Genomic DNA, 18,929 nt, shown 5'->3' with positions numbered 1-18,929 from the left:
GCCACAAAGCGGGCGGCCGCGGACGGAGAAAGGGCAGCCGCCGACAAGGAGCCGGCGTTGCCCGGGGGTCCGCCTGGGGCAGCGGACGGAGGGAGGCTGGACACAGGAACACGGTACCGCTCGAGGTAGTCCTCCTCGCTAGCCTCCGAGTCAGCGGTAGCCGAGTCAGCGGTAGCCGCCCGTGACGGCGGCGACGCCGCAGCAATGCCCAAGGACCGGCGTGACCCGACCGATGCCGGGGAGGAAGCAGGCGAGCTCGGACCAGCAGCAAGCACCCCAGTGGTGTCGAGCTCTCCGGAGGCACCCGACGTCACAGTGAGGGACGGAGACGCCTCGCCAGCTCCGCGCCGCCGTCGTCGGCGCCACCGTCTGGATGTTTGCGAACATAGGATTTACTGGCAGAAGGTAAAAAGTGCCTCAAGCAAAACAGAGCAGGAACAAGCTAAACCTCCAGGCACACAGTCCACAGCGAGAAGCTGCACAAACACACACAAAACACAAGCCCGAAAAGAACCAGCACTGCTGGCACCCAGACGCGGCACCGCCAGCCCAAGCGCGAAGCCGCGCAGACAAGCAGCCTAAGGGTCAAGCAATCAAGCGACAAGCAGCAGGAGCATGCAGGAGGAATAACATCCCTTAGACGCAATACCCGGAGGCAGCCGACTGACCACTGTCAGTCGAGACGTCCGCTGCCGCCACAAAGCGGGCGGCCGGCGCTGCCCGGGGGTCCGGGCAGCGGACGGAGGGAGGCTGGACACAGGAACACGGTACCGCTCGAGGTAGTCCTCCTCGCTAGCCTCCGAGTCAGCGGTAGCCGAGTCAGCGGTAGCCGCCCGTGTATGTTTCCCCCATCGGAGTCGGAGACCTCCGGCGAAGGCGTGACCCGACCGATGCCGGGGAGGAAGCAGGCGAGCTCGGACCAGCTGTGTGTGTTTGTGCAGCTTCTCGCTGTGCGCTGTGTGCCAGGAGGTTTAGCTTGTTCCTGCTTGTTTTGCTTGAGGCACTTTTTACCTTCTGCCAGTAAATCCATGCGGTGCCTGCTTTGTTTTACTTGACGATAGCATAGGAGGCACTTTTTACCTTCTGCCAGTAAATCCGACACCCTTAGATGCGATACCCGGAGGCATCTGACTGTAAGTGGGGGGAAGTCAACCTCGACGCCCTCCATGTTGCAGCGTCTGAGAAGATTCGCAAACATCGCGCTGCATATGCCATGACTGGTAAAAAGGATTATGACTACTCCTCCTCGTGCGTTCATCCCTCTTGTATGTATCTCTTGCCATCTCAACGGACGGTGTTTGATTTGCTGCAAGCAACCTTGCATCCTGACACCCTCCGCTTCATCTGGTATCTGGCGGCTTCCGAGTCAGCGGTAGCCGAGACCAACACCGCCCGTGACGGCGGCGACGCCGCATCAACGCCCAGGGACCGGGGCTGTGCGGCATCGGAGTGTCAAGGCTCCTGCACCGGCTGCAGATGGCGCGGCGATCCCACCTGCCCCGGCTGCTGTGCCTGATGACGCAGGACGCCCCCCGGCATCTGTGGTACACATCCCTGGTTTGCGCGCTCTCGTCGACTCGTCTCATGAGCACTTCATTCCTCCGCCTGCGCAGCGAAATGTGACCCCTCTTGTCATGCGCGTCTTCCCTCGCCATGTGCATGCTCGCGCTGCGCTGACCGATCAGCAGCGTGATATCCTCACCTTGCACAGCCGCAGGACACACTCGCTCAAGTCGCAGGATAGGGTCTTGCAGTCTACCATCTTCGCTCATTTTCCTGAGCGAGACCTGAGCCACTCTCCGATGCGAGTCTCGAGCTACTACTTTTTACCTTCTGCCAGTAAATCCTATGGGTACCCCCTCAAGGCCTTCCCGCACCGCTATGCTCAGATGCTCGACTGCTATCTCCATGACATGCCGATCTGCCAGTGTCCGACGGAATGTGATGGATGTCAGCGCGAGCTCGACCCCTCCGTTGCTGCACATCATCTCCAGACCTGCAAACGCCGATCCTCCAAGCTTCCAACGGCGCATGACAACCTTACTCGTACGATTCGGTCGATGCTGAACGAAGCTGGTCTTCAGAGCGTCATCGATACAGTGGGGGATCCTCGTTCTCGACGGCAGGTACCCTCCCATCCTCATGGCCGCAAGATGAAGGGCGATATCCACATCCCTGGAATCCGCGATCGAGGGTCCGAGCAGTACGAGGGCTTGATGGCGGACGTGACGTTGGTCCACCCTTACATTGGTAGCTCTGCCGACCTGACCAAGTGGGGGGAGGTCAACCTCGACGCCCTCCATGTTGCAGCGTCTGAGAAGATTCGCAAACATCGCGCTGCATATGCTATGACTACTCCTCCTCGAGCGTTCATCCCTCTTGCCATCTCGACGGACGGTACCCTGCATCCTGACACCCTCCGCTTCATCTGGTATCTTGCGGACATCATTGCTCAGCGCTCGATGCCTCTTGAGGATGCGGCGTTTGGTCGGCACTTCGTGCCTGATGACGGACCTGCTGCTGAGGTCTTGGCTCGCAAACGCGCCGCCACCTATCAGCGCCTCACCATGCAGCTGACGCTGGAAGCGCTCTTGTCTGGTGCGAGGCGCATGACGCCCTTGCGGGCGCAAGCACTCCTCGAGCCAGAGGACAGCTCCTCCTCGGACTTTGTCGAGTCGCCCGAGGAGTCTTCGCCGGAGGTCTCCGACTCCGATGGGGGACACCCTTCGAGTGGCCCCGACGATCGGCGCGGAGCTGGCGAGGCGTCTCCGTCCCTCACTGTGACGTCGGGTGCCTCCGGAGAGCTCGACACCACTGGGGTGCTTGCTGCTGGTCCGAGCTCGCCTGCTTCCTCCCCGGCATCGGTCGGGTCACGCCGGTCCTTGGGCATTGCCGCGGCGTCGCCGCCGTCACGGGCGGCTACCGCTGACTCGGCTACCGCTGACTCGGAGGCTAGCGAGGAGGACTACCTCGAGCGGTACCGTGTTCCTGTGTCCAGCCTCCCTCCGTCCGCTGCCCCAGGCGGACCCCCGGGCAACGCCGGCTCCTTGTCGGCGGCTGCCCTTTCTCCGTCCGCGGCCGCCCGCTTTGTGGCGGCAGCGGACGTCTCGACTGACAGTGGTCAGTCGGCTGCCTCCGGGTATCGCGTCTAAGGGATTTTCTTCCTCCTGCATGCTCCTGCTGCTTGTTGCTTGATTGCCTGACCCTTCGCGCTTGGGCTGGCGGTGCCGCGTCTGGGTGCCAGCAGTGCTGGTTCTTTTCGGGCTTGTGTTTTGTGTGTGTTTGTGCAGCTTCTCGCTGTGGACTGTGTGCCTGCCGGTTCAGCTTGTTCCTGCTTTGTTTTGCTTGAGGCACTTTTTACCTTCTGCCAGTAAATCCGACCGGCTGCGGAGGCAGGTGAGCTCGGACCAGCAAGCACCCCAGTAAATCCATTTAGCCAGTGGTGTCGAGCTCTCCGGAGGCATCCGACGTCACAGTGGGCGCGTCGACTCCACTCTGGACCTCTGGCGAAGACTCCTCGGGCGACCGTCGACAAAGTCCGAGGAGGAGCTGTCCTCTGGCTCGAGAAGTTCCTGCTTTGTTTTGCTTGAGGCACTTTTTACCTTCTGCCAGTAAATCCGTAATAAGCTTGCGCCCGCAAGGGCGTCATGCGCCTCGCACCAGACAGGAGCGCCTCCAGCGTCAGCTGCATGGTGAGGCGCTGATAGGTGGCGGCGCGTTTTGCTTGAGGCACTTTTTACCTTCTGCCAGTAAATCCTATGTCTCTCGAGCCAAGACCTCAGCAGCAGGCCGTCATCAGGAACGAAGTGCCGACCAAGCGCCGCATCCTCAAGAGGCATCGAGCGCTGAGCAGTGATGTCCGCCAGATACCAGATCGCGTGTAAGGGATTTTCTTCCTCCTGCATGCTCCTGCTGCTTGTTGCTTGATTGCCTGACCCTTAGGCTGCTTGTCTGCGCGGCTTCGCGCTTGGGCTGGCGATGCCGCGTCTGGGTGCCAGCAGTGCTGGTTCTTTTCGGGCTTGTGTTTTGTGTGTGTTTGTGCAGCTTCTCGCTGTGGACTGTGTGCCTGCCGGTTCAGCTTGTTCCTGCTTTGTTTTGCTTGAGGCACTTTTTACCTTCTGCCAGTAAATCCTATGCCCCAGATGTTCATGTGTCCAGCCTCCCTCCGTCCGCTGCCCCAGGCGGACCCCCGGGCAACGCCGGCTCCTTGTCGGCGGCTGCCCTTTCTCCGTCCGCGGCCGCCCGCTTTGTGGCGGCAGCGGACGTCTCGACTGACAGTGGTCAGTCGGCTGCCTCCGGGTATCGCGTCTAAGGGATGTTATTCCTCCTGCATGCTCCTGCTGCTTGTTGCTTGATTGCCTGACCCTTAGGCTGCTTGTCTGCGCGGCTTCGCGCTTGGGCTGGCGGTGCCGCGTCTGGGTGCCAGCAGTGCTGGTTCTTTTCGGGCTTGTGTTTTGTGTGTGTTTGTGCAGCTTCTCGCTGTGGACTGTGTGCCTGGAGGTTTAGCTTGTTCCTGCTCTGTTTTGCTTGAGGCACTTTTTACCTTCTGCCAGTAAATCCTATGCACAGTAAACGTCAAGGCGAGGAAACTTCCGCATGACAAGAGGATCACAGTCACATTGCGCTGCGCAGGCGGAGGAACTTACTGAAGTGCTCATGAGACGAGTCGACGAGAGCGCGCAGACCAGGGATGTGTACCACGTAGCGTCCTGCATCATCAGGCAGGCTGTGAGGCTCCGGCTTGGCTTTTGCTGTCCCCCAAACTTAAACTTGTATTGCTGTGTGCGCCGGGCGGGCCGGACCCGGCGTCGGAGTCCAGAAGCCAGGTTTCAGGGTGTCACTGACGGTACGGTACTTTCCGTAAGTAATAATGATGGTAGTATCGTCATGGATACATGTGACACAACCCATTGCTTCGTCACTCACCCCCCTTCATCTGAGACCCCTACCATGATCTGTTCAAAGACCCACCCTACCCTACCTTTACCCTGTCCTTGCAGAGGAATACACCCGTGTGAAATAAACCCACCTCTACTATTGAAGTACCCCTTGTGTTCAATCCACCCGCCAGCCCTAGGATCCAGCAGCGCCATGCTCTTCGACTTTCTTTTCTTCGCGCTCTGCGGCCTCTATGCGGCGATTCAGCTGGCGCAGGCATGACCTGCCTCCCCTCCCTCGTTCCTCATCCCGTCCTCCTCTCCTCTCCCCTCCTCTCCCCTCCTCTCCCCTCCTCTCCCCTCCTCTCCCCTCCTCTCCCCTCCTCTCCTCACTACTGCCCCTGGAGGGCGATGCCCAGCTGACCGGACGAAGAGAGCGGCTATGCTGGAGCAGCCGTCCTCTGTCCTTCGCAGCGACATTCATTTATGCGATACGGCTATCATGTTCCTGCTCCCCTCCCCCTCCCTCCCTTGTTACCTTCCCTCTTGGCTCGCTGGCTTGCTGGTTGCTGGCCTGTTGTAGCGCTCATTGAAAGCAACGACACGCTAATTTCACCTGCTTTTCTTCAGAATCGTTCAAAGACTGCAGGATCACCCACCACGGTACGTTAGACAAGAGGAGCCTCTTCCTTTCTGGACTTCATCCTCTTCTTTTCATCTTCACCCTGAGATTCTCCTATCTTCAGCAACAGCAATAGGTGTTCCTTCTGACACTTGGCCTAGTCTGACTTCAAGAAGTTCCAACGGTTATATCTGGTGGTCTACTTCTGCTCTGTTATGGCTGATTGGTAAGATACTCTCTTGGAGGTAACCCGAGTGATCAGACCGTTCAGGTTGCAAGGACCTTACGTTTATGCGCTATACGATTACTACAAGTTCACCAAGAAGGAGGTTGAATCAGATGAGATGAGCGTGTTAGCATGTAAATCTGAAGAACAGATTGGAGTGCTCTTTATCGTCGGGTTTGGTAGCAGTGCGGTGTTCGGCGTATTCGCTGGATCATTCGCAGACAAGTGCTGGTTAGAGTATGAACTAGACGCATTTGATTTTCAAGTTCAGATATGGGCGAAAACTTTCATGTCTAGTATACTGTGTGACTTACATTGTAAGATTGGACTGACAAATCACGATCTACTTCTTCTGATGAAGCAATTTTTCAGGTATCTTGTTTGACCAAGCACTCTCCCAACTTCAACGTCCTCTTGTTTGGACGATTAACTGGTACGTTGTTGCAGTAGATGGATACTTCCAGTTCAGATTGTGAGATGAGATTCGCAGGTGGAATTGCTACGTCAATTCTCTTCTCGTCCTTCGAATCTTGGATGGTGGCGGAGCACGGAAAACATTTCTATCCTTCCGAGGTGTACAAGCTGACTTCCCTATTTCTCTGTTGACATGACGCTTGTCGTCCAGTGGTTGAGCCAGACTTTCTCCCTCGCGACGGTTGGGAATGGGATCGTTGCCATCGCTGCTGGATGGCTTGGAGCTCTTGTGAGGGATTCTTTCGACAGGTCTGTTGCCTCCCTGCTCTTCTCGCCTCACATCCCCATTCCTCACAGTCTGGTCGCACCTTTCGACCTCGCCATTGTCTTCCTCGCGCTGGCCATGGCGGTAAAGCGTGATGAAGAATGTACAGGATAATGGAGGTTGAGTTGATCGCAGGTCATCTGGTTTACTTGGGCTGAAAACAAGGGAGAGTCTTCTCTCGCTTCTGGTCGCTACGACGACAATGGGAAAGTTCAAGTGAGATCAACGACAAGGACAAGATGGCTAATCGAGATCACTCATTGATCTGAATGCTCAGGCAGCGATTGAAATTTTCAAGAGAGATCCTAAGATTTTAGTCTTGGGAATGGCTCAGTGATATTTGAATTGGTCTCTTTCACGCTCTAATCTGCGTCACAGGTCATGCTTCGAAGGCGCGATGTACATCTTTGTGCGTGTTTGCACGAATTGATAGAGGGCAAGCAAGACATTGACTTGAGCTGTTACAAGGTGTTCATGTGGACGCCGAAGCTTGAACCTCTCTTCAAGCCTCTGCCACACGGCCAGGTAGGCTTCACTTGTCGTCCAGCTGCCCCTTAGCCCCATTGAAGGTGTTCGGCTGCTTCATGGCTTGCATGGTCATCGGCTCGAGCCTCGTCAAGAGCATCACAACCCTGCGGGGACCTCCTGTGGTAGCTGCGGCCTCACCAGCCTCATCTTCCTCTCACTGGCTGCAGGTCTTCATGCGCGAAGTCTTCCTGCTCGCTGCTGTATGCCTGGGGGTGCCGGCGATGGCTGGAATCAACGCATACATCACTCTCTTCTGCTTCTTCCTCTTCGAGGTGACCTGCCGTTGCCCCTCCCCCCGCCCTCTCTATTTCTCAACCTTTGCAGTTGATCTGTGGAGTCTACTGGCCGAGCATGGCGACAATCAAGTCCAAATATGTTCCTGAAGAGGTACAGCACGAAACTCTAAGCAATCCCATCCTTATTCCCCTCACCGGAACCGCTCTTCAACCACAACCTCCTCCACCTCCACCAAAGCTACCGCAATGATCGCCATGCCCTCGTGCTCGTGCTCTTCTTCTCTCGTCTTCCTCTTTCTTCCCCTCCCGTGTTCTCCGGTCTTCTCCTGTCGTTGAACTGAACCCTTAGGTCCGCGCAACTGTCTACAACTTTTTCCGCATTCCTCTCAACCTCATCGTCATCTTCGTCCTCTCTAACTTAGGTGCTTGCAGCAATTGTACCTCTTTGTTTTCACTCGCTGCTCCAGGAACCGTTTCAGATGATTCTGTCTTCCTCGTTTGCGCGTTTCTGCTCGGAGCCGCCGGATTTCTCCAGCACATCTTCGCCTCCATGGTGACTGTAGGAGGAGGAGGAGGAGGAGGAGGAGGAGGAGGAGGAGGAGGAGGAGGAGGAGGAGAAGTGAAGGAGTGACAGGTGCGCGAGCGCTCTGAAGGCAGTGTGGAGACTAAGAGCGAGAACGAGGCCATGATGAAGGACGTAGGGGCTTGATGATGCTGCTGCTGTCGGCAGAGACTTGACAGGCTTGGCAGATGAAACAGGAGAGCGAAGACGCGTCGGCAGCTTGAGCAGTGAGACTCTGAGGGTGAAGAGGAGCTCGACGACGTGAGCAATTAAGTCTTTACAAGTCAAGTGCAAGATCGCTAGGCTGATGAGACAAGAAGCCAGAAAGAAGATGTTGAGGGCGGGTGAGGGGTCTCTTCTTTTTCACGATTAAATTCTTCATAATCGAAATTTTCTTGGAACGGCCGAGCATGGCAGCGTCAACCTTGTTGTGCCTGCACAGCTTCACGACTTGAAGGACCACCAGCCCAGAGACTCTCGTCCTCCTCGCTCCTTGAGCAGCTTCCGCATCTCCTCGTCTGTCGCTCTGTCGAGGGGGGTGAAGCTGTGAGAGCCGTCAGCGAGAGAGGGAGGGAGAAGCTCTCACCCCTCATTGTTCCTCGAGTTCACTTCTGCGCCATGCTCCAGCAGAGCCTTGGCCGTCTTCTGCTCCCCTTGTCATCCAAGAACTCATGTGGCTTCTCACCTGGCACCCCAGCACAGCCACCCAATGGAGAGCGGTCGTTCCTGCATCCGTACGCGCGTTCACGTTGGCTCCCTTCCGCGTCAAGTTATGAGAGCGGTAGGAGAGGAGCATGCTCACGTGCTCCAGCAGGAAGTTGGTGCACTTCAAATGACCCTCTGCTGCTGCCACATGCAGCGCCGTCCGCCCGCGCTTGTCGTGTCGGTCAACGTCGCATCCCTCAGTGTGCGTGAGAGACGAGGAGGAGGGCGGCAAGTCACCTTGGCCACCAGCAACTCCACCACCTCCAAGTTCCCAGCCTTGGCTGCCTGGTGCAGAGGCGTGTGACCCATGTCGTCCTGCTGGTTCAGGTTGCTTCCGCCTTCTATCAGCGCTCGGACCACCTCCAAGGGCCCACGCTCAGCCACCTGCCCCGCGTCAAGAGAGTCAGAGGGATGAGGAAGGAGAGGACCGCAATGAGCGGGAGATGCGGCATGACGTCAGGCTTCTTGCCATGCACGCTCATGGCGTTGATGTCTGCGCCCGCTTGCAGCAACCTGGCAAGCAGGATGAGCACAGCAAGGCACAGCAAGACAGACCTCGCTACGATGTCTCTGTGACCTCCTTTGCATGCTCCATGCAATGCTGTCTCGCCCAGCTGCGTTTGAGATGAAGAGAGCGGGAGAAGAGCAGGAGGATCAACCTCATCGACAGAGTTGACTTGAGCACCTTCACGTAGAAGGCGATCGATCTCACCGATGAGCGATTCTTTGTGGGAGAAGAAGAGTCCTTGCACCCTCTGAGTCTACAGTGAGTTTTCTTCTCTTCTTTCTTTCCTCTGCTACCCGAAATCCCGTTCGAGCGAAATTGTGCAGTTGCTGGTTCAGGGGCCTGACTCTTTCCTCCTCCTTCTTCAATGCTCTTCCGAGGTCACAGTTTGAGTTTGAAATTGAACACAAGCAAGCACCTTATCTTGCAGGTGACTCGAGCAGCTTGATCACTAGTGAAACCGATCGCGAGCAGTTGATTAAAATCGATCTCAACTAGCTCATCGTCTTCCCAGTCTTCAAACTTATTTGCAAAACCGGCAGAGTTGCAGAAACTGCCAGAGGAGCTTTAGTCTTTAGCCCTTTAGTTCGATCCCTCCTCTATCATCATAGCAATTCTTTCCCCCTTGTCATCGCTTTCTGCGTATTCTTCTCTTTAATCTACACAGCCCTTGAATCTGCAATTTCATTTACGTTGACTTGTGCTGCTGCTGCTGCTGCTGCTGCTGCTGCTGCTGCTGCTGCTGCTGCATCCCCTCCACCCAACCCTCCTCATCTTGCTGCTCCTGCTCATCATCTGACGACGGATGTAGATGATGCTCCTTGTTCATGTGCATGTCACTGCGATCTCACCTTCTTATCTCGCTTGCTGTTCGCTTCCGCTTGCCCACCATTCTTGTCTTTCCCGAACAGCCTCAACCTCACCTACCCTACCCCATTTGATTTCTTGTTCAGACATTCACAACCTCCTTCAATTGAACCCCCACCCTCCAATTTACTTGAATTTAACCCCTTCTTATCCTCTTCTCACCACCCCTTACGATTTAGTACCCCTTCATGTCTACCCTCGCAATATGAACCTCAGAGAGCAAAAGGGACAGCCAGTAGAATCGAGTAGAGGAGGGGAGGGGAGGGGAGGGGAGGGGAGGGGAGGGGAGGGGAGGGGAGGGGAGGGGAGGGGAGTGCTGTCTGTCAAGGCGTGGCTGAAACAGTAAAAATAGTTTCCACTTTGTTTGCGATCAATCTTGTATTGCAAAGTTTGATGTGGGTGAAAGAGCAAACGAAGGAAAGTAGCCTAATCTGGATCCAATCCGATTCGCCTTGCAACGTCTACAAAGCCTCCGTACATTTCGATCTGGAGAGGCGTGTCACAGAAAGACGCCTCAAGCGCAATGCTCGCCTTCTCAATTAGATCAGCTCGATGAATCGACTGTAATGTTGTTGCGTTGGGCATCAAGATCCGCTCTGTCCTTCCGATGTCTTGACTGTGTTGCTGGAGTGTATGCATTTTAGCAAGAAAAAGAGATGTTCCCATGATGCTCACTCCTGCTATCTCGATGAGATCTATGGCGAAATCGATACTGAACTGACCCCAGACGAGGTATGGTTTTCTGGGCCTGTCCAACTGTAGATCAAGTCTTGCAGCCAAGACATTCTAGATGATGCATCAATCGCTGTCCATCTGAGCATGTAAACTTTCACCTGCCCCCCGTGCTTGCATATCATCCGTGCAAGGTCTTGTCTGCCGTTAGCAATCAACTGCTTGAATGAAGGCATCTAGAAGCCCGCAATCGGCAGTTAAGAAGTCTCGAATCATTGAGCACATCCAAGACAAACCTTTCCGAGTTGTTGTTTCTCTTCTTGATACGATCTCAACTCCTTGAGGAGGTGATAGAATTCCACCAAATAACTGATCAAAACCACCAAGATCAGCGAATTCGCCTGTACATCGAAAAGAATTGCTCGCTAATCATTTGCTAAGACGTGACACTCATAATTAAAAAACAATCATTCGCACTTGAATTCAGTCGTGAGAAGAAGACCGAATTTCTTCGCGATGTGTTTTCTGTCATCATACATCAGCATATTCGGAAAACTGAGCTTTATCGATATACCGCCCTCCATATCTGTAAATGGCGTTTATGAGGTCTTTTCTGCCATTCTCTTTGAGGTCTGCGTTAGAGGGCAACACTTTCCAGTTCCATGTCTCGATTGTCTTTGAGTAGTTGAGGAGATGCTCCTGGAAAACAAGCTCTTCCGAGAAACGGCCGTATTCGTCTCTACCTGTCGTCTTCCTTCTCTGTGTTCTCGGAGGCGACTCACGCGGTCTGCGTGCAGGGATCTCAACCAACTCTCCGAATTTGACAAACCCGCCATGCTTTCTGATGGCATGTATCACGTGCATCCCGCCAGGATACGATCTGAACTCTCTTTCCGAAGGGAGGACTTCCACGGGAAGGTTGTGCGCCTCGCAGAAAGCCACGAGCTCCTCCTTGACTTGATTTATGTCTTGCCACCAGTTACTGGGGCGTCTGAGCCTCTTGCTGCCTGACTCAGCCCCACCGCTCGTCTGGCCCTCCACCTGCACCTTTCTTTGCACGCGCATAGTCAGGGTTCCCAACGATGGTCTTGTTGGCAAGAGGTTGCATGCTGGTCGTAGAAAGGAGGGCGGGCGGAGGCTGATCATGGCTCTATCACTCCAGAAGGCATGAGGAGGCGTTGTAGACAGCATCATCGCTATCGCTGTTATCGCTCCCCTCCGCGCTCCCATGTCCATGATCGCTCCTCCAATCGCTCCTTGGATCACCTCTGGCCTCGGGTGAGTCTAGATCTAGAGCAGTCCGCTAGATCTGCTCTAGATCTGAGATTACTCAGTCTGCTCCCGAGTCCGCCGGGCCCCGGCCCCCGGATCGGACCGTCAGGAGGACTGTTCGTCGTGACTGCTCTAGATCTACTCATCTTCGGCGGTTGGAGCGGAACTCGGAACTTGGAAGGCTGAGACTAGCTCTAGAGCCATCAGAGTTAGAAGCCTAGCTCTAGAGCCTCGGACTGCGACTAGTCACGCAGTACTGTACTTCAAGTTTTACTCTCATCGAACAGGAGAATTCGAATGCAGGACAGCAAGAGCGTTGTTAGTCTTCAATGGCCTTGGTTTCAGCGCGTTCCTTGTGGAAGTAGGATTTCTTTCCGCTTCTCTGGCATGTCCTCTGATTCGATCGGCTCCACCTCCCAAATTCTCAACTCCAAACTGAAGGTCCAGACGCTGCACAGTCAAGCCCACTGGCCGCCTGATCACACGGACTTCAGCTCACGAGCTTACCAGGCGAGGAAGGGGAGGAACTGCAGGAGAACAGAGGAGAAGGCGAATGGTGGGGGAGAGATAGAGGGAGGTGTTTGGGGAGGGGGCAGAGGGAAGGAGTAAACCTGCCACGTTGATTTGCTTCTAGTGAGCCTCCGTCCGATGAAAGTCTTCTGTGCACTCCTGCTTGTTCCCCAAAGTTCCCCCACGCCTGCCGAGAAGGCATGACAAGAGTGCGGAACTGCTCTCTAGCTTGTTCGAATTGCAACCCCTGAAACGCCTGTCTCCCTGCGCGAGAGGTTTCCTGTGAGAAGAAGTAAGCATGAGCGAGGGTTGCGGGGTCAGCTTCACCCGAGAGGCGGGGGAGGAGGTTTCCAATCCCATCTCATGGCTGCGGTTGCGAGTAGGAGCCGTCATGAGCCTCTCCCCCCGAGCTCGCTCGTTGCCACTTCTCTCCGCGTCGTTTCGCTTTGACAGGACACTCGCCGACCGCGGATAGCCCACCTTTGTGTAAACTTGCTTCGCCGTCCTTCCGCTGAGAGAGCGGATGCTCATGACAGCCTTGGGAGTCAAGCCGGGAGGACTTGAAGGGGTATTGGACAACATCCTCGCTATCAAGTGCTCGTTCTTGTTGTTCTCAGGCGAAGCCGGGCAGTGCTCCTCCTTGTCCTCCTCATGTTTCGGTTCTGCCGGGTTCGAGCGATGGAGTTCGTTCTCGGCGTTGTGATGAGGTCTCTCGCATTCATGCGGATGACCTTGCTCTCTTGTCTCTTGCTCCAATGAGATGACACGCGGTCTCATGATTTCCATCACACGCTCATCGTCATTGTCTTGTATCCATCGGAGGTCTCGCAATATGCTCTCGCGCAGTCCGAGGTCGTCAAACGACTCTTCCTGCGAGTCCTTGTGTGCAGGGGTGACCCTCGTCTCTGCGGAGGATCTCGTTGGAGATGTTCTGACGGCACGTTTGTCCTTGCTGCTGTCAGCATAATGCATTCTATTCGCCTGCAATGCAACCCATCTCAAGAACGACAACATACCTTTGATTGGGACTCACCTTGGGGAAGAAGAAGATCTCCTTTTCCCTGACAGGGGACCAACTTCCTGCTGCTAGATCTTCATCTACCAGCAGGAGAGCTTCCACAGCCTTCTCCTCTTTCTCTGACATCGGTCCTTTCTCCTCAGGAATTTCAATCTGGACTTTCATGTCTCCGGCCTTTCTGCCTGCTGCTCCCTCTTCAAAGCAACCACTCGATGCTTCACTCGCTCCCCTCTCTCCTACAACTTCTTTTTCCTTCTCAACAACCTTGTCCTCCCTCCCCCTCTCCTCCTCCTTCGTCGCTCTACTCCCATCAGCCCGTCCGGTTTCGTCCATCCCCGCTGGTCTCAGTAGCTACCCCACCCTCTCCGACTTAAAATTTTGTAGTAAAATGGACCCCTCCAATATCCTTCCACTGTCTCCCGTTGATCCGTTCCTACCTACCACGTATCTCCTGCCCCATCCCCCCTGCCAGTCGCCCTTCGCTCCCTACACATGGACTGATGGCATCGGATGTCGATGCCATCTTCGGCGTCTCCTCTTGCCTCCCTGTCGTGAGCTCGCGCGCTCATGGCCTGGTCTTCTTTGCTGCCGAGAATTTCGTCGTCCGGCACAGCTTGGGGGATGGTGCGCGGGCTCATTTCCGAGGGCATGCAGGGGAGGTGCAAGCTCTTGCGGTCGAGGAGACTAGCGGCTGCCTGTTTTCAGCGGACAGCACATGTCTTATCTGCTGGGACCTTGCCTCTATGAAGCAACTAGCACGGGTGTCCGTCGGAGAGCGCCATGGAGAGGAGGATTGGAGAGTGCGACAGATGCACTGCCCTAAGGGAGGTAAGCTGCTCGTGAGCTTAGAGCATGCAGTCAAGAGCGTTAGGAGCAACCCGATCTATGCTGTGAGGTTGAGAGACCCTTGGCATTCCTTCAGGATACTTTCCGAGTACTCCACCACCAGTCACAAGGTCGAAGCCTCGCCTGTGCTCCCTGCTATCCTAGCGGTAGAGGGCATGCTCGACTTCTTCCTCCTCACTTCTCATGACCTCGTGGCGTTGAGCTGGCAGTCCGTCAAGAAGAGGATGCACGCTACCCCCCTTGTGCAGGACAGCGAAGATAGGCTGTTTGATCTCTCGTACACGTGGAGGATAGGTACAAGCGCAGAAGAACTTTTCATAGATGGTTCCGTCGATGAATCCTCTGCCAGCATTTCTGTGTTGAGGTTGGTCTCTGCCGGTGTTTCTTCCTTGACGTGTGGCCAGCCGTCATAACTTGATTTGGGTTGTGGACATGTTCACGGTAGACAATCTCATCAGAAATTCTTGTGCATGATCAACAAGCGACAGGGAACAAAGATCCGCGAGGTCCAGCTGGATGCGAGGAGAGGATTGTTCTCCTCGATCTGTTGCCTGCCAGGTCTGAGTGTCGTCGGGTCGATCAAGCTGACTAGGTGCCAAGGCGAGCGAGTGCTTGTAGGAGGGTCGCAAGGAGTTGTGCTGGCTCTTGACAAGAAGAAAGGTTCCGTAATGCAAGATTGGGTCTCTGACATATGACTGCGCAGAACGACAGCTGATGATGCTGACCAGGCTCAAGTGTGCAAGGACAAGTACATCAAGTCCGAGAGCATGGACACAGTGTTGGGCGACGTGCCTAGAGATTCAACTCCACTGCACCCGCTGATCTCCAAGATGATTCGTGTCTCTAATGCGCTGCTAGTCATCACGGACGACGGGGATCTGATCGTCTTCGACACTCAGAGGAGGCAGCAGATCGCCAGCCAGACGTGAGGAGGCGATTCGTTCATGCCTCCTGCTCACTCCTTCCAGTTCGTTTCCAGGAGAAATATCAAGCCTCTCCTTGTACGGCAGGTCCAGGTACCTGAGCTTCGCCCTCCTTGTTCGGACGTCTCTCAAAATGTGATCGACTTGTTTGACTTGTTCGCAAGCGGGACAGGAGTGATCGCTGCCGGACGGACAGGGATTCTTCTTTTCCTCACATACTTCCGTAACAAGCACCTACCAAGAAATTATGCGCTTCCGTCCTCCTCCTCCTCCTCCTCCTCCTCCTCCTCCTCCTCCTCTGTTTCCTTTCTGTCTCCTTCCTGCATCGACATCGCCAACTTGGCGCATGCTGATCTAGACTTCCGGAAAGTCTCGCAGGCTGACAGGCAGCTTGCAGTCAGCTGGAGGTTTATCTCGTTGGTCCTTGTCCTTGAAGGCTGACGACCAGACAGCCAGGGCAACTTCGCGATCTCCTCACTTGCTGTCGATCCTTCTCGCCTCTTCCTCGCTTGCGGCATGTCGACCGGCCGCGTCCTCGTCTTCTCCTCCAAGTATGAATGTCTTGTCCCTTCCCCTGCCTCTCTGGGGCTCCCGTACCTCCTCCTCCTCCTCCTCCTCCTCCTCCTCCTCCTCTCTTCTGGTTCTGAATCCTCATTCTCTCGCAGCTTTAGTTCGCCTTCGCTCGCATTCAAGCTTCACGCGTCTGTCCGGGTCTCGAGGGGAGACGTGCTGGGCCTCAGCTGGGCTCCAGCAGGTCGCTGGCTGGCATCGAAGGCGGAGGATGGGAGGGTTCTCCTCCTCGACTCGCTCTCCGCCTTCCAATCCCTCAGAGTCGTTCAGGTGAGATCAGCTCACACAGCTTGAGCTTGAGCTTGAGCTGGTACATCTTGATCTGCCTCTGTTCCTGCCATGTTGGGTGCTCATGCCCCTGATCGTCCTTCACCAGCACAGCATCGAGGTGTCATCGAGTACAAGGCTGTCGGGGTGCTGGGGAAGTCTCGTGACGCGCCAGCACGACATGCGCTCATCCTCTTCCTTCCTTCTGGTCACCCTCTCCTCCTCTAGAACTCTCTCTGCCTACGAGGTCGAGGAGGAGGAGGAGGAGGAGGAGGAGGAGGAGGAGGAGGGGGAGGGGGAGGAGGAGGAGGAGGAGGAGGAGGAGGAGGAGGAGGAGGAGGAGGAGTTGATGGAGGTGCAGGTGGATGGGCTCTCAGAACAATCGCACAAGAAGTTTGATCTTTCGTTTGAGCAGTCACCCGTCGCCATTGCTGTTCATTGTTTCTTTATTCTCGTCCTCCTTCCCAGCGGAAAGCTTCAATTCGTGGACGTGGAGCAGAGGAAAATCGTCTTCTTCTTGCTCCTAGCTCCTGCTGCTCTTCATATCTGCTGCGACGCTTCTGGGTGAGCCGCCTTCCTCTCCCGTGCCTGCTGCGTTGCCGTCACATCCTCTCGCGTTGCTGTCTTATCCCCTGAGCTTAGTTCTTCCTCAGGCTCCTTCTCTTCTCTCTCGATCGCTCCCCTTCCTCCGCGTCTCTTCTGGTGCGGAGCTGCATCACCGGAGACTTGCTCGCCTCCTTCCGAGACCTGCCATGCACTGCTGCTTGCGTCGGGTATGATGAAGGTGCGAACCCGTTGAGCAAGGATGGAGGAGGACAAGCTGGAAAAGGGAGAGGAGGGAGGAGGAGGATCGAGTGACTCTCTGCAAGCAGAGCAGCGGGCGATTGTCGTGGGGACGACTGGGGGCTGCGTGCTTGTGCTCGGTCTCCCAGCTGAGGTAGCAGCTGCGAACCGCGAGCTGCTGCGGCGGCATGGGCTTGAGAAGGCGCGAGGGGATGAGAGTCTTTGGCGCCATCTTGACCTGCTGGACCTGCGGACGAGGATGGAGGAGCAGCTTCGAGCTCGAGCCCTCGCGTCCTCCTGCCTCCTCCAGGCCCTGCGCGAGCCTTCGCCTCTTCCCCTCTGACTGCAACTGCAGGCAGCGGCAAGAAGGAAGATCGATCATAGAGTCTCCTGCGTTCAGCTCGTCCGCGTTCTCTCCCCGCTGCTGCTGCGGCGGATGGGGAGGCGCTTGTACGAGGAAGTGAGAGGGATCTCCTCCTCCTCTGCAGCTCTGCAGGCCCGCGTTCGAATGCTTGCGGATCGAGGCAGGTGGAAGGAGATGGAGGAAGGAGCAAGGGATTTGAAGCGGCACGTGAAGAGATTGTTCGCTTTGAAGCAGTACGAGGAGTTCCTGATCATGTAACAGCTCGCGCTCCTCCTTCTCACTCCTCTCTTCTTCATCTTCGTGTTCGACTACGTCTTCAGCTTGTCATCGTCGTCCACTTTCCCCCCCCCCTTCTCTTCCTGTTTTTGTCTGCTGAGACCTGGACAGGAAACAGAGAAGTTGTCTTTCTGTTCTAAGTGGAGGACGTGAGATGTTCAAGGAAGAATGGCTCTTGGAGAGAAAGGTCCTCGCTCTCTCCTTCATTTCAAACCTTCCTCTTCACCCTTCTTTCTCTCCTAAACCTTCACCCCTCATTCCTAACCCCTTTCCTTGCTTAGGTTCCCGAGGTTCTCTTTTGTTTTCTTCCCTCCGTTCCTCTCGTAGGGGGTCAGTGGAACCTCCTGCGGAGAGTATGGAGTATTCTCTTCCTCTCGAGATGCATTGAGCACAGGCGAGGCTCCGAACTGCTCTCCTCGTCCTCGTCCTCGTCCTCGTCCTCGTCCTCGTCCTCGTCCTCGTCCTCGTCCTCGTCCTCATCCTCGTCTCCCCCCTTCCCCCCTCCTCGTTTTCGTCTTCTTCTCTTCTCTCGTCATCGTCTCATCCTGATGCTTCCCTCGTAGAGGCTTCTCCTCGTCTCTCATCGCCCTCAGGCTCTCGCTGCAGCGCGTCTCTGCTCTCTGCCATGCTCGTCGCTCGGAGATTGGGCGTCCTCTCGACGGCCACGAGGTGAGCAGCAGAGGAAGGAGGAGGAGGAGGAGGAGGAGGAGGAGGAGGAGAGAGGGAGGAGGAGGAGGAGGAGGAGGAGAGAGGGAGGAGGAGGAGGAGGAGGAGAGAGGGAGGAGGAGGGAGAAAGGAAGAGGAGGAAATTAGGAGTAGAGAAAAGTTCCCATGGGGGGGGAGCGTGACACTGGGAGCAGCTGCTGGAGGTTGTGGGGCTGCAGGAATCGCTCAGTTCGCTTCTTGACCTTGTCACTTCCCACGCGGATCATATCAGGTCCGCGCAAGTTTCCTCCTCCCCCTTGCTTCCTTCCTTCGCTTCTCATGACGTCTTCTCCCTTCCCCTCACGCTCTTTATCCTCCAAGAGTCTTCCACCTTCGCTTCCGCATGATCGACCAGCACGGCTGCGCCTTCCCGGTCTCTCAGCGACCTCTCACCCTCGCTCAACTCGCGTGGGCCCGGGGGAGTCAAGACGAAGCGCTCGAACAGCACCTGAAGGAGCTCGAGCTGGTGTTCCTGCTGCTGCTGCTGCTGCTGCTGCTCGTTCACTTGTTCAATCATGGCTGACACCTCCTATCGCAGACCTTGCAGCAGCTTTTCACTTCTGTCCAGACGTTCTTGGCTAATGCAAGCTCTGTCGACGTCTTTGTGCTTGAGCTGCGAACTGATTGTATCTCCTTGTCTCCTCTTGATCATGAGTCTCTAGCCTTTGTTCCCACTTCCCATGCCTCCTCCTCCTCTCCTTCTTGTCTTTCGCCTCTGCTTCCTCTTCTGTCTTGGAGTCTTTCGTTGGTGAGTGTCTCGATCAGGGGGGGAGCAGCGCGAGCAGATGCAAGCAGACCTACGGAGGGAGTTCGGCGATCGATGGCAGCGAGTGTGGAGGCTGGTGGAGCTCGACGA

The 18,929-nt window shown here is 55.8% G+C and overlaps 6 protein-coding genes across 6 annotated transcripts; 4 read left to right on the top strand and 2 right to left on the bottom strand.

Moving 5' to 3' along the window:
* Positions 1-1,108: 1,108 nt before the first annotated feature.
* On the top strand, positions 1,109-3,152 carry GUITHDRAFT_101807 (hypothetical protein; the record flags this gene model as incomplete). Its single annotated transcript, XM_005839568.1, has 3 exons — positions 1,109-1,133; positions 1,176-1,220; positions 1,426-3,152. The coding sequence occupies 3 exons, from the start codon at positions 1,109-1,111 to the stop codon at positions 3,150-3,152; spliced, it is 1,797 nt and encodes a 598-aa protein (XP_005839625.1).
* A 1,934-nt stretch (positions 3,153-5,086) lies between these two features.
* Positions 5,087-8,036, top strand: GUITHDRAFT_161244 (hypothetical protein). Its single transcript, XM_005839567.1, has 17 exons — positions 5,087-5,154; positions 5,508-5,540; positions 5,661-5,725; positions 5,771-5,950; positions 5,997-6,042; positions 6,098-6,158; positions 6,216-6,298; positions 6,351-6,548; positions 6,600-6,680; positions 6,843-6,989; positions 7,034-7,114; positions 7,160-7,264; positions 7,317-7,379; positions 7,578-7,650; positions 7,696-7,781; positions 7,863-7,925; positions 7,979-8,036. The coding sequence occupies exons 1-17, from the start codon at positions 5,092-5,094 to the stop codon at positions 8,012-8,014; spliced, it is 1,464 nt and encodes a 487-aa protein (XP_005839624.1). The 5' UTR covers positions 5,087-5,091; the 3' UTR covers positions 8,015-8,036.
* Positions 8,037-10,293: 2,257 nt separating this feature from the next.
* GUITHDRAFT_101804 (hypothetical protein) lies at positions 10,294-11,604 on the bottom strand (the record flags this gene model as incomplete). The annotated part of the gene is made up of 5 exons (XM_005839566.1): positions 10,294-10,653; positions 10,701-10,775; positions 10,836-10,908; positions 11,017-11,064; positions 11,114-11,604. The coding sequence occupies 5 exons, from the start codon at positions 11,602-11,604 to the stop codon at positions 10,294-10,296; spliced, it is 1,047 nt and encodes a 348-aa protein (XP_005839623.1).
* Positions 11,605-12,441: 837 nt separating this feature from the next.
* Positions 12,442-13,465, bottom strand: GUITHDRAFT_101803 (hypothetical protein; the record flags this gene model as incomplete). Its single annotated transcript, XM_005839565.1, has 4 exons — positions 12,442-12,508; positions 12,567-12,601; positions 12,649-13,302; positions 13,355-13,465. The coding sequence occupies 4 exons, from the start codon at positions 13,463-13,465 to the stop codon at positions 12,442-12,444; spliced, it is 867 nt and encodes a 288-aa protein (XP_005839622.1).
* A 374-nt stretch (positions 13,466-13,839) lies between these two features.
* GUITHDRAFT_101802 (hypothetical protein) lies at positions 13,840-15,247 on the top strand (the record flags this gene model as incomplete). The annotated part of the gene is made up of 6 exons (XM_005839564.1): positions 13,840-14,549; positions 14,590-14,626; positions 14,674-14,743; positions 14,786-14,865; positions 14,914-15,110; positions 15,154-15,247. 6 exons carry the CDS (start codon positions 13,840-13,842, stop codon positions 15,245-15,247), a joined length of 1,188 nt encoding a protein of 395 aa, XP_005839621.1.
* A 1,503-nt stretch (positions 15,248-16,750) lies between these two features.
* Positions 16,751-17,071, top strand: GUITHDRAFT_101801 (hypothetical protein; the record flags this gene model as incomplete). The annotated part of the gene is made up of 1 exon (XM_005839563.1): positions 16,751-17,071. The coding sequence occupies one exon, from the start codon at positions 16,751-16,753 to the stop codon at positions 17,069-17,071; it is 321 nt and encodes a 106-aa protein (XP_005839620.1).
* Positions 17,072-18,929: the final 1,858 nt, after the last annotated feature.

Source organism: Guillardia theta, assembly GCF_000315625.1.
Source record: "Guillardia theta CCMP2712 unplaced genomic scaffold GUITHscaffold_8, whole genome shotgun sequence".
Classification (NCBI taxonomy): Eukaryota; class Cryptophyceae; order Pyrenomonadales; family Geminigeraceae; genus Guillardia; species Guillardia theta.
Note: the sequence above shows the minus strand (reverse complement) of the source record. Positions and strands in the feature narration are given on the sequence as shown.

Coding starts and splice junctions, on each gene's coding strand:
- GUITHDRAFT_161244 (XM_005839567.1), top strand. CDS start 5,092: ATGCTCTTCGACTTTCTTTTCTTCGCGCTCTGCGGCCTCTATGCGGCG. Junction 5,155..5,507: donor CGGCGATTCAGCTGGCGCAG/GCATGACCTGCC, acceptor GCTTTTCTTCAG/AATCGTTCAAAGACTGCAGG. Junction 6,299..6,350: donor AACATTTCTATCCTTCCGAG/GTGTACAAGCTG, acceptor CTTGTCGTCCAG/TGGTTGAGCCAGACTTTCTC.